Source organism: Homarus americanus, unplaced genomic scaffold (genome assembly GCF_018991925.1).
Source record: "Homarus americanus isolate GMGI-L3 unplaced genomic scaffold, GMGI_Hamer_2.0 scaffold10063, whole genome shotgun sequence".
Taxonomy (NCBI): domain Eukaryota; kingdom Metazoa; phylum Arthropoda; class Malacostraca; order Decapoda; family Nephropidae; genus Homarus; species Homarus americanus.
The window spans coordinates 26,775-41,538 of record NW_024752294.1 but is presented as its reverse complement, the minus strand read 5'-3'; the positions used below and the strand labels follow the sequence as shown (position 1 = coordinate 41,538).

Below are 14,764 nucleotides of genomic sequence, written 5' to 3'. Positions count from 1 at the left end.
TCCTCGACTCTACCAGAGCCTCTCTACCTGAGCCCTCCTCTCGACTCTGTCTGAGTCTCTCCTCTCGACTCGACCCGAGTTCCTTCTCTTCAGTCTACCCGAGTCTCTCCTCTGAAGAGGAGGACCAGAGTCTCCACCGTCTACAGACCGTGCCGAGTCCTCGGGACCTGCCAGGGTATACAGACCGTGAATAGTCCTTCCTCTCAGAGACCCTGCTGGAGTCTCTCTTCTCCATGAAGCGATAATACTCCCTCTTGTCCTGAAACTTGAAGGAGTCTTTCTTCTCCAGCGGCCTCCCGCCTTCTCTAGGGACCTGGAGGGTTCTCTCCTCTCCAGGAGTTCCTTCAGGGAGTCCCTCCTCCTCACCCCGGTAGAGGAGTCCGCCTCAGCGCCGCTGGGGAACGGTAATGACTTCCTCCTGGCAACAGTGCCGAAGGAGTCTTTACTTTCCATACTGCCGAGGGAGTCGGTACCATCCAGTGACCTCGCTGACTCGGCGTACCCCAGCGACTCTGAATCCTTCAGCTCCTGTGACCTGGTTGAGTCTCGACTCTCCTGAGCCTTATACTGCTGCATCCACTCCAGCAGGCGGTTGGATTCCTTCTTCTCCATCGTCTTACACGACTCGCGTTCCGGCAGCCCGAAGGATCCCTCCTTCTCCGAGGAGTGTCGTGACTCGCGTCTCGAGCGACTTGGAGATAACTTTGAGGTCCTCCTTGGAGAAGTCCCTGAAGGCGGGCAGCTAGCCAGCTCGACAACATTGGTGGGGGTGGCGGAGCGCTGTGTCCGTCGCTTGAGAGCCTCACGGTAGCGCTCCTCCTGACCCTTCTGGATGTACCTCTGGCGCTCCAGCTGAGGTGACCGCCACAGTTTGGGTGAGTCGTGCAGGCCCAGCACCTCTGACTCTCCCTCACAGAAAGTTTCGTGTAAGGACGACAGAGAGAGCCCTGAGGTGGGGCGAGGTGACGGCAGGTCTATGTCACTCGTCAGACGGGGCGTCGAGGTCTCGAACTCACTGCCGCGCCAGGACAAGGCTGAATCCGGAAGCTCCGCCTCGCCCTCCCAGGGGTCAACATCCATTGGACTACTGAGGTAGGACAGACTAGAGTGTCTGCTGTGTGGTCGGGCGCCGGCGTTCTCCGGCGGCTGCGGTAGAGGTGAAATGGGCACCGCCAGTGTGGTTGGTCGTGGTGCGGGCATGGGTATCGGGGACTGATGGGTGCTGGCGGGCGGCGGCGGCTGTGACGTACCGCCTCTAGAAGGCGGCCGCCACCTCCTCAGCCAGGTCATCCTTGTCTGGTGTTGTGGGCGGCGGGGAGGAGCACAGCGGCAACAAGTCGTCGGTAATGAAGGTGGTCCTCCGGCTGGTGTGTGGAGCTCGTCCTCGTGAGTACACAAAACTGGAGGCTTTCTCCTCCAGTGGGTGGTAGTGGTGACGGCCGAGGTTCAGCTCCGTCTTCTTGCGCTGTTTAGACCCCAGGGCCACCACAGCGTGGGGTCTACGAGGCCCCGAGTCTAGCGTGTCCTCCGAGACGGGTGACGAGGGCGACGAGGAGTCCACGTCAGAGGAGGAGCTGCAGTACACGTCGATGTGGATGGTGCGTGGACGGGGCCCCCTCTGCTGCCTGGTGCGGGGCCCACGGGACGTAGAGGCGGGCCCTCCTCCATCACCCTGTGAACCCATGGGAGCACTACACCTCTACACCATTAACACAACACAAACGCCTTCCTCCTCCTCCTAACCTGCCACCTTAACTAGCGCCAATAACACCTTTATAATGAATGGAAGAAGTCCGCACCTGGGCAACACGACCACACCATTAAACCAGATGACACGAGCCAATAAAAACTAACAGAGGTTTAACAGGTTAGGGTTTGGTCTGGTTAAAACGAGTTTGGATCGTCTGGATGGTAAATGGTTTAACAATCACAACCGTTAACCAGAATTAACCAACTAAACCTCACCTAAAACTACCACACACGTTCGTCAGGTCAGGCTTAGCCATATCAAAACAGGTTTAAATCGTCTATGAAGTAAATGGTTTAACTCTCACCACTGAATACATGACCAAAACCAATTAAACCTAACACACCCCCAAACAACCACAGGATCGTTAACCTAAATCAGCTTAAGGTAGTATAGGATGGCTTAGCGGTCCGTCTGGTGATCGTGGTATTAAGATACATACAGACATCTTGCCACACGAGGAACCTAACCCAACCAAACTTAACCAAACTAACCAAACCAAACCTAACCTAACCCAACCAAACCAAACCTAACCCAACCTAACCAAACCAAATCTAACCTAACCTAACCTAACCAAACTTAACCTAACCTAACCAAACCAAATCTAACCAAACTTAACTTAACCTAACCAAACCAAATCGAACCAAACCTAACCTAACCTAACCCAACCAAACCTAACCTAACTTAACTCAACTCAAACTTAACCCAACACTGAGACTCTACCTTAACTAGATACCTCTTACTTAAACACCAGTTAGGTTAGGTTAGGTTAGGTTAGGTGATTACTAAGAGAGAAAAGGATTAGGCCGAAGATTAGTAGATTAGAGAGAGTGATCAAGGGTTCAGAATAAACTCCTAATCCCACCTCACCCAGAATCCACTAATCCCCAATCCCACCTCACCCAGAATCCACTAATCCCCAACCTCACCAAGAATCCACTAATCCCTCACCCAGAATCCACTAATTAACCTAATCCCACCTCACCCAGAACCACTAATCCCATTCACCCAGAAAACACTAATCCCTAATCCCACTCACCTAGAATCCACTAATCCCTAATCCCACTCACCCAGAATCCACTAATCCTAATCCCACTCACCCAGAATCCACTAATCCCTAATCTCACTCACCCAGAACTCACTAATCCCTAATCCCACCACCCAGAATCCACTAATCCCCAATCTCACCTAGAACCACTAATCCCTAACCTCACTCACCCAGAATCATCCCTAATCCCACCACCTAGAATCCACTAATCCCCAATCCCACTCACCCAGAATCCACTAATCCCCAATCCCACTCACCCAGAATCCACTAATCCCTCACCCAGAATCCACTAACCCTCACCCAGAATCCACTAATCCCTAACCTCACCTAGATCACTAATCCCCAATCCCACCACCCAGAATCCACTAATCTCAACCTCACCTAGAATCACTAACCTCACCTAGAATCCACGAACCTCACCTAGAATTCACTAATCCCTAATCCCACTCACCTAGAATCCACTAATCCTAACCTCACCTAGAATCCACTAATCCCTGAATGGTTTTGGGTTCTGGGATTCGTGAAGTTTATTTAACCCGACTTAATTTGAACCCATGATAAGAGGGGGGAGGGACGGAGGGGAGAGGGAGGGAAGGAGGGGAGGGGAGGAGGGGAGGGAGAGGGAGGGAAGGAGGGAGGGAGGGGGAGGGAGGGAGAGGGAGGGAGAGGGGATGGAGGGGAGAGGGAAGGGAGAGAGGGAGGGGAGGGAGAGGGGAGGGAGGGAGAGGGGAGGGAGGGGAGAGGGGAGGGAGAGGGAGGAGAGGGAGGGAGAGAAGGGAAGGAGGGAGGAGAGGGAGGGAGGGAGGAGGGAGGGAGGAGGGAGGGAGGGAGGGAGGGGGGAGGGGAGGGAGAGGAGGGGAGGGAGGAGGGGAGGGACGGAGGGGTGAGGGAGGGAAGGAGAGAGGAGAGGGAGGGAGGGAGGGGGAGGGAGGGAGGGAGGGAGAGGGAGGGGGAGAGAGGGAGGGAGAGGAAGGGAAGGAGGAGGAGAGGGGAGGGAGGAGGAGGAAGGGAAGGAGGGAGGGGGGAGGGAGGGGAGGGAGGGAGGGAGGGAGGAGGGGAGGGAGGGAAGGAGAGGAGGGAGGGGGAGGGAGGGAGAGGGAAGGAGGAGGGAGGAAGGAGGAGGGAGGAGGGAGGGAAGGAGGGGAGGAAGGAGAGGAGGGAAGGAGGAAGGAAGGAGGGGGGTGGGAGGAGGAGGGAAGGAGGGAGGAAAGGGAGGGGAGGGAAGGAGGGAAGGAAGGAGGGAGGGAGAGGAGGAGGGAAGGAGGGGAGGGAGGGAAGGAGGGAAGGAGGAGGGAGGGGAGGAGGGAGAGGGAGGGGAGGAAGGGAGAGGAGGGAGAGGGAGGGAGGGAGGAGGGAGGAGAGGGAGGAAGGAGGGAGGGAGGAGGAGGAGGGAAGGGGGAAGGGAGAAAGAAAGGAAAGGGGAGAGGGAGGTAATCCAACCAGGTAACACTGACTTGCGTAACAAGAGGTTCCACACTTCCACTGAGGATGTTAGACTATGACTGCCCCACCCCTGCAACAAGTACAGTACAGGTATCAGACGTCATAATCACACCTATGGCTGTATTATTATTATTATTTTACTACACACTACTACTTCTACAACTACTACCGTATTTATCATTTCTACAACAATTCCAACCACCATTACCACCACTACCACCATGAACAGGTAACCAAGGCCACTAATTACAAGTGTGTCAGGAGGCAGTAGGCAAGCTCAGGGGTCACGTACTAAGCCAGGGTCACGTACTAAGCCAGGGTCACGTGCCGCCAGTCACGTGCCAAGCCAGGGGTCACGTGCCACCAGGGGTCACGTGCAGCCAGGGTCACGTGCTACAGGGTCGTGCCAGCCAGGAGTCACGTGCTAATCCAGGGGTCACGTGCCAAGCCAGGAGTCACGTGCAGCCAGGGTTCACGTGCCAAGCCAGGGGTCACGTGCAGCCAGGGGTCACAGAGACACCTCAGTAAACAGCGGCTTTGCTGGATTAGGTCTTATTGTAGTTGTTATTGTAGCACCTATCATCCTATTTCAACCCAGTGACCTATTTTCACCCTATTTCACCATTTTCTCCTATTACCCATTACACTCTTTTCTCCTATCACCCTATAAACCTCTATAACGGACCCTTGATATAACAGACTTCTCTATAACGGACCACATATAACGGACTTTTCTCTCTATAAAGTCCGTTAACCAATCGTAAACACAGAATTTACACAATTTGGCAGCCCTGTAAACATCAACCAATCATAAACAAAAGAATTTACACCATTTGGCAACCCTGTAAACATCAACCAATCATAAACGAAAGAATTTACACCATTTGGCACCCCTGTAAACATCAACCAATCATAAACAAAAGAATTTACACCATTTGGCAACCCTGTAAACATCAACCAATCACAAACAAAAGAATTTACACCATTTGCAAACCCAAACATCAACCAATCATAAACAAAAGAATTTACACCATTTGGCAACCCTGTAAACATCAACCAATCACAAACAAAAGAATTTACACCATTGGCAACCCTGTAAACATCAACCAATCATAAACAAAAGAATTTACACCATTTGGCAACCCTGTAAACATCAACCAATCACAAACAAAAAGAATTTACACCATTTGGCAACCCTGTAAACATAAACCAATCATAAACAAAGAATTTACATTTGGCACAAAACATCAACCAATCACAAACAAAAGAATACACCAAACACAAAACAAAACAAAAAAAAAAAGAATTACACCATTTGGCAACCCTGTAACTCTTAACCAATCATATTCCCAGACCTCAAGACGACATTTGGCAACCGCGCACACCTCCTGGGATCAGCTGATTTCGATAAACAAACTCACAAATGATCACGTGACCAGACTACTACTGCCTACCCCTACTACACCTTCCTTTGTTCACGGTTATATAGCCCTGGTGTTGTTATTGTTGTTGTTATTGTTGTTTATTGTTGTTGTTTTATTGTTGTTGTTGTTGTTGTTGTTGTTGTTATTGTTGTTATTATTGTTGTTATTCTGTTCCTCTTATTATTATTACCAAAACGTCAACATACATTACCCCATATTCGTACACACACCATCACCATCACCACCATCATTATTACACCATTAAAATATCCCCACATCCTCCCGGGGTTAAGAGTACGACCCAGAGTAACGGAAAGAACTCAGCTTGAGTACGTGTGTGTGTGTGTGCCGGATATCTCACGGTGTTCAGAAACGTTCAGTATTGTCGAAAAATACCCGGCTATTTCCCGAGTCCTTTGGTTCATGTGTACTGAAGTTGACGGCTGAGTACATTGTTTCATGGCATATGTACTAGCCTAGAGTACTCTGTTTGTGCCTCCTCCTCCTCCCCTTATCACCATTTCCAATTTTATTCCTGAAGCCAATTATCTGTCTATTCTATACACAAGTACCAGGTATTTCAGCCAATTTAACGCCAATTTGTTGCGCCAATATCGCCAAAATCAGATTAAGTCTTTTTAAATGGGCCAATTTACGCACCAATTTCACCCATTTTTTCTCTTTGTGTACAAGGTGTGTGTGTGTGTGTACAATAATAATAATAATAATAATTAACGGTTTAGTTTAAGCAGCCATAAGGCTGAAAAATATACAGTTACATATTTGGGAATGGGTTACGAATTACAAATAATATACAAGTAACATAAGTGACACAAATAAGACATAATAACTAGATGGGGAAAAGCTCAAACCACAGTCCATTTCAACATAGTGACAGTGCAAGGAGTAGTGTTTATCAGAGTGAATACACTGATTTATTACAAGTTATTGATAATCTTTACAATGGTTGGGACTGGGCTGTTCTATAGCGATCAGTTCGTGCACGTAGGGCTGGATGCGGTTGTGGTGTCGAACAGCAATTCTTGGACAAGGATCTCAGGTGGTAGTAGGAGCGGTGTCGGGATGTGTAGAAGCTCTACCAAATTTGCAGATGAGGTCGTGGTGATGGTCAGTGAGAGTCGAAGGGTCAGTGTGTTGAGCGCTTGATATATGTGTGTGTGTGTCCCCCTCTCTCTGTCTCAACCCACAGAAACTAGAACACACACACACACACACACACACACACACACACACACACACACTATGGTCCCAAGGTAGCAATATAAGTCACTCAACCATCAAGGTTACGCCACTAATACAACAAGTCATCACACACACACACACACGAGGAATTAAAGGCTCAAGGCCGCCCGCCCACCCACTCCTGTTAATGGTGGGCGGAGGGCAAGTGGGCGTCACATACCCCCGCCCAGACCACCCCGACACACCCCAGCCCACCACGACACATCCCAGCACACCACGACACATCCCAGCACACCACGACACAGTACCTGTACACTAGCTAACACAGTACCTGTACACTGTAACATTGTACCTGTACACTGTAACACAGTACCTGCACTGTAACAGTACCTATACACTGTAACACTGTACCTGTACACTGTAACACAGTACCTGTACACTGTAACACAGTACCTGCACTGTAACAGTACCTATACACTGTAACACAGTACCTGTACACTGTAACATTATTACCTGTACACTGTAACACAATGCCACTGTAACAGTACCTATACACTGTAACACAGTACCTGCCTGTAACATTATTACCTGTACACCCTAACAAGTACCTGCACTGTAACACTACCTGTACACTGTAACACTGTACCTGACACTGAAACACATGCCACAACTGTAACACTGTACCTGTACACTAACACTACCTCACACTGTAACACTACCTGTATAACACAATACCTGCACCTGTAACACTGTACCTGTACACTGTAACACTGTACCTGTACACTGTATCTGTACACTGTACCTGTACACTGCAACACTGTACCTGTACACTGTAACACAGTACCTGCACACTGTAACACTGTACCTGTACACTGTAACACACTGTACCTGTACTTATGGATACAGCCAGGACACTGTAACACTGTACCTGTACACTATAACACTAACACCTGTACACTGTAACACAGTACCTGTACTTATGGATACAGCAGGACACTGTAAGACTGTACCTGTACACTGTAACACTGTACCTGTACACTGTAACACTTGTACCTTATGGATACAGCCAGGACACTAACACTGTACCTGTACCTATAACCTGTACCTGTACACCCTAACACAGTACTACCAGCCTTATGGATGCAGACACTGTAGACTGTACCTGTACACTGTAACACTGTACCTGTACACTGTAACACAGTACCTGTACTATGGATACAGTCAGTACACTGTAACTTACCATACCTGCACTTATGGGTATAGTACACTGTAACACTGTACCTGTACACTGCATTGTACCTGTACTTATAGATACAGTCAGTACACTGTAACACAGTACCTGTACTTATGGATACAGTCAGTACACTGTAACACTGTACCTGTACACTGTAACACTATGTACCTGTACTTATGGATACGGTCAGTACCTGCTAATGCCTGTACTTATGGGTATAGTCAGTACACTGTAACACTGTACCTGTACACTGTAACACAGTACCTGTACTTATGGATACGGTCAATACACTGTAACACTGTACACTTTTCTTAACACAGTACCTGTACTTGGATACAGTCAGTACACTGTAACACTGTACCTGTACACTGTAACACTGTACATGTACTTATAGGTATAGTCAGTACACTATAACACTGTACCTGTACACTGTAACACAATCCTGTACTTATGGATACAGTCAGTACACTGTAACACTGTACCTGTACACTGTAACACTGTACCTGTACTTATAGTACAGCCAGGACACTGTAAAGACTGTACTATAGCACTGTACCTGTACTTATGGATACAGTCAGTACACTGTAACACTGTACCTGTACACTGTAACACTGTACCTGAACTTATGGGTACAGTCAGTACACTATAACACTGTACCTGTACTATGGGTATAGTCAGTACACTATAACACTGTACCTGTACTTATGGGTATAGTCAGTACTATAACATAGTACCTGTACACTGTAACACTGTACCTGTACTTATGGATACGGTCAATTACCTGTAACACTGATTACCTGTACGTATGGGTACAGCCAGGACACTGTAACACTGTACCTGTACACTGTAACACAGTACCTGTACTTATGGATACAGTCAGAACACAGCTACTGTACCTGTACACAGTAACACTGTACCTGTACTTATGGGTATAGTCAGTACACTGTAACACTGTACCTGTACTTATGGATACAGGCAGGACACTATAACACTGTACCTGTACTTATGGATACAGGCAGGACACTGTAACACTGTACCTGTACTTATGGGTATAGTCAGTACTATAACACTGTACCTGTACACTGTAACACAGTACCTGTACTTATGGATACGGTCAGTACACTGTAACACTGTACCTGTACACTGTAACACTGTACCTGTACTTATGGGTATAGTCAGTACACTATAACACTGTACCTGTACTTATGGGTATAGTCAGTACACTGTAACACTGTACCTGTACTTATGGGTATAGTCAGTACACTATAACACTGTACCTGTACTTATGGGTATAGTCAGTACACTATAACACTGTACCTGTACACTGTAACACTGTACCTGTACTTATGGATACAGGCAGGACACTGTAACACTGTACCTGTACTTATGGGTATAGTCAGTACACTGTAACACTGTACCCTACACTGTAACACTGTACCTGTACTTATGGATACAGCCAGGACACTGTAACACTGTACCTGTACACTGTAACACTGTACATGTACTTATGGATACAGGCAGGACACTGTAACACTGTACCTGTACTTATGGGTATAGTCAGTACACTGTAACACTGTACCTGTACACTGTAACACTGTACCTGTCTTATGGATACAGTCAGGACACTGTAACACTGTACCTGTACTTATGGGTATAGTCAGTACACTGTAACACTGTACCTGTACACTGTACCTGTACTTATGGGTATAGTCAGTACACTGTAACACTGTACCTGTATATGGATACAGTCAGTACACACTATAACACTGTACCTGTACTTATGGATACAGGCAGGACACTGTAACACTGTACCTGTACTTATGGATACAGTCAGTACACTATAACACTGTACCTGTACTTATGGATACAGTCAGTACACTATAACACTGTACCTGTACTTATGGATACAGGCAGGACACTGTAACACTGTACCTGTACTTATGGATACAGTCAGTACACTGTAACACTGTACCTGTATGGATACAGTCAGTACACTATAACACTGTACCTGTACTTATGGATACAGGCAGGACACTGTAACACTGTACCTGTACTTATGGGTACAGTCAGTACACTGTAACACTGTACCTGTATAAGGATACAGTCAAACACTGTAACACTGTACCTGTACTTATGGGTATAGTCAGTACACTGTAACACTGTACTGTACACTGTAACACTGTACCTGTACTTAGGATACAGCCAGGACACTGAACACTGTACCTGTACACTGTAACACTGTACATGTACTTATGGATACAGGCAGGACACTGTAACACTGTACCTGTACTTATAGGTATAGTCAGTACACTGTAACACTGATCCTGTACACTGTAACACTGTACCTGTACTTATGGGTATAGTCAAGTACCTGTAACACTGTACCTGTACTTTACACTTGAATCTAATTAACAGGTGGTAATTAGAGTTCTTAATACAGGTTATTATAATAACGACCCTACTATATAATGACCACTCACTGAACGAGACAAGCCACATTAACCTAACCTTGCTAACCTAACCTAACCCCTAACCTGCTTAACCTACCCTACTTGTAGCCTAACCTAGCAACCTAGCCTTGCAACCTAACCTACCAACCTAACCTAGCAGCCTTAACCTAACCTAACCTTACCTGGACACTTATGGCCAAACATTGTAATTAAGACTTGTTTAATTATGGCCAAATTGTATTCTGTGGCCACAACATCAGCTCTGTGGCCAAGAATCTATATGGTCACCTAGCTTGTTGCCAGTTAACCACTGTGGCCAGTTAACCTTTGTGGCTAATTACCTTCTGTGCCAGAACTAATCTCCATGGCCAAGGAATTTCAATGGAGGAGAGCTATTAAGTGGCCAATTACCCTCTGTGGCCAGTCAGTGTTACCAGGAGGAGGGCCACACCTCAAGGGCAGGAGGAGGAAGAGTTCACACACAAGTCAATATAATTCAAGTTTTATTTACATATATAACAAGTTTATGAGACAACACTGAGGTGGTCACACGGTTACTGGATGATGAGATGGATGATTATTTTTACACTGGGTGGGTGAGTGGATGAGGTGATCAGATGGGTGTTACAACGTGGGGTGGCAGGGGACGTGGGTGGCTGGGGACGTGGGTGGCGGGGACGTGGGTGGCGGGGGACGTGGGTGGCTGGCAGGTGTAGACGAGGACACATTAGCTGAGGGCACAACACACCTGCCCAACCATCCACTAATGTACCTGTACAGCCGTGTGTGTGGAGGCTGCGGCTACTGCGGCGGCTGCGGCACCCATGCGGGGCACACGCCGGGGCATCTGGGGCGTGGTGTGGGGGTGGCGATCCTCGGCTCCGTCGCCGCGACGATCTGGTGAAGGGGAGCTGTGGGGCGAGGCGGACCTGCCCACCAGCACCATCCTGGGGGAGGGGGAACGGGACCTGGGGTGACTCCTCTCCAGGCGCCGGGGTCCCTCGCCCTCCTCCTCGTAGCACCTGTGGGAGTTGAAGGTGCGGACTGTGGGTGACTTGGGTTGTGTGCTGAGGGGGTCGGCTGCACGTGGCGGTCCCTGAGAGCGTTGTGGGGTGGGTGAACACGGCGGGTGGTGGTGGTGGTGGTGATGGGCGCACGCGTGGCACGTCCGCTCGTGCGCCAGACTGGACACGAGGGAGTAGAGGGCGGAGCAGTGGTGGCAGGGGCAGCAGGGGGGCAGTAGCGGCGCCTCGCCCCCCTCCACGGAGGCTCGTCTGGCCGGGTCCTGTTCTTCGCTCAGAGGGTGCAAGCGCTCCCACCCGCCCACGGCCCCGTGTTCAGTGTCCGGGGCGGCCCTGTGACGTGCTCTGCCCCGGCTCGCTGCCTCCGGGCGGCCAAGAGGGGCGTCATCAGCCCGCAGAGTGTGGTGGAACTCGTGGGGCCGCGTCTCCTGACTCTCGTTGTTCTGCAGCACGATGTGTGCGGTGCTTTTGCAGCGGCGGCCATAAGGTCGCTGCTGCGAACCCGCTGTGTGGCCCTGTCCAGACTACCGGAGAAGGTGAGGCTGCGGGCGGCCAGCTGCTCCTGTGGTCGACTGAGATCCACCAAGCTCCTGGTGAAGATGGGGCTGCTACTGGTGGTGGTGGTGGTGATGACGGCGTCGTGGGAGACGGTGGTGGCCGGGGGTACTGAGCGCCCCGCCACCAGGGAGCTGCAGATGGGGCAGGGAAGGGCGTGGTGGGCGTGGGTAGCGGCGGGAGGGGCGTTGTACGTCATGGTGAGACCTTCGCGGCCACAGGTAATGGAACACTGTGCAGCGCCACCGCCGCCGTTCCAGCGCCAGTGTTCATGTGGTGTCCCACTGGTCATGAGTGGCCGCCCACCAAGGGCCGAGGTAGAGGTGGGCGTGACCTGGGCGTACTGCACGGGTGCCATGGCTGCCGTACCGAAGGTGAAGTGCGCCTGTAGGGTTAACTCTCTGGAGTAGACGGGCGGCTGCTGGTCCTTGTTATGTGTGGCCATGCTCCATGACTTATTGTCCGGGTCTTCTCCTGGCCCTGCCGTATAACATAGTCCTGCCCTCCGTCATGGCCACCACTGTACCGGACCCCTCACTAGTGGTACCTTACAACCTGGTACCGGGTCTTTCACAACTCATACCGGGTCTTTTACAACCTGGTACCGGGTCTTTCACAACTCATACCGGGTCTCTTACAACCTGGTACCGGTAGTGTGACGCAGAACCTGAAATAAACAACACTGCAGGAGAGAAGGGTGAGGGGGGCAGCGAGAGAAAACAAATATTGAAATTAAAACAGAAATGAACACGTGGAGATGGAACCCCACATTGGTCTTTCAGTGATGGTTGAGGAGCCGTATGACGAAGGAGTCGACGGAATTGTGGCCGTTGTACCAGTATAGGAGGAGAACAGGCCCTTGAAGGAACAGGATAGGAACTGTGAGTGTGTGGTCAGGGAGCCTGTAGGAGGAGCTTGGGAATCTGCTAGCGCCCTGGTACAGAAGAGGATTTGTGGCAAGCAGGGCGTGGGCAGCTTGTTCTCCTCCTAAGGCACAGCTTATATCACTCAACCCACATGATGTCAGCTGTTCGAGGTTACTGTCAGCTGTTCGTAAGTAAGCTGACACCAGGAGGTACTGTCAGCTGTTTTAGGAGGTACTGTTAGATGTTTCAGGAGGTTACTGTCAGTCTGCTCACAAGTAAGCTGACACCAGGAGGTATTGTCAGCTGTTCACACGTAAAGAGACACCAGAAGGTACTGTCAGCTGTTCACAAGTAAGCTGACATCAGGAGGTACTGTCAGTTGTTCACTCGTAAACAAAAATCCAACAGGTCTGACAGCTGTTCAGGAGGCACCGTCAGTTCTTCGAGGAGATACTGTCAGCTGTTGACACGTAAACTGACACTAGGAGGCACTGTCAGTTGTTCACTCGTAAACAAAATCCAACAGGTCGACAGCTGTTCCAGGAGGCACTGTCAGTTCGTCGAGGAAATACTGTCAGCTATTCACAGGTAAACTAACTCAAGTCTCAGCTGACAGATTCTCCTCAAAACTAATCCAAGTAAAGGCAGGTCGTCCTCGAGGGAGTTAAGCACTAGCAGGTCGTCCTCGAACGGAATATAACAGCGGCAGGTTATCCTCGGGGAGTAGGCAATGGCAGGTCGTCCTCGAGGGGTAAGCACTAACAGGTCGTCCTCGAACGGAATATAACAGCGGCAGGTTGTCCTCGAGGGAGTAGAGCAATGGCAGGTCGTCCTCGAGGGAATGAGGAAGGAACTAGGGAGCGAAGGACACTGGCCAGACACCCTCCTCTCAACCTGCCACGCAGAGGAATAAACACGAGCATGTAACACACCGCCTTATATGTGACCAGAGAGGGCGGGGCATAGCGAAGGGGAGGGGCATGGGGAGGGGCATGGGGAGGGAGGGGGGAATGATAAACGTGGAACGTTCTCCAGTCAGCTGTCTGATATGTACACACACATACGACTCAGAACCATTGCCCAACAGGAGGAAAGAATGGGCAACAGGGCAACAGTGAGTAACACACACACACACACACACACACACACACACACACACACACACACACACACACACACACACACACACACACACACACACACACACACACACACACACACACACACACACACACACACACACACACACACACACACACACACACACACACACACACACACACACACCACACACACACACACACACACACACACACACACACACACACACACACACACACACACACACACACACACACACACACACACACACACACACACACACACACACACACACACACACACACACACACACACACACACACACACACACACACACACACACACACACACACACACACACACACACACACACACACACACACACACACACACACACACACACACACACACACACACACACACACACACACACACACACACACACACACACACACACACACACACACACACACACACACACACACACACACACACACACACACACACACACACACACACACACACACACGCACACGCGCGCGCGCGCACGCACACGCACACGCGCGCACGCACACGCACACACACACACACACACACACACACACACACACACACACAGAGAGTTTATGGTTCGCTGTTGTGGTGGTGTAATACTGGATGATGCAGTGATC

The 14,764-nt window shown here is 49.8% G+C and overlaps 1 protein-coding gene across 1 annotated transcript; it reads right to left on the bottom strand.

The window, feature by feature from the left end:
• Positions 1–1,230: 1,230 nt before the first annotated feature.
• LOC121855034 lies at positions 1,231–12,571 on the bottom strand. Its single transcript, XM_042349865.1, has 3 exons — positions 12,155–12,571; positions 11,322–12,095; positions 1,231–1,672 (listed from the first exon to the last, which is right to left on the bottom strand). Exons 1-3 carry the CDS (start codon positions 12,569–12,571, stop codon positions 1,256–1,258), a joined length of 1,608 nt encoding a protein of 535 aa, XP_042205799.1. The 3' UTR covers positions 1,231–1,255.
• Positions 12,572–14,764: the final 2,193 nt, after the last annotated feature.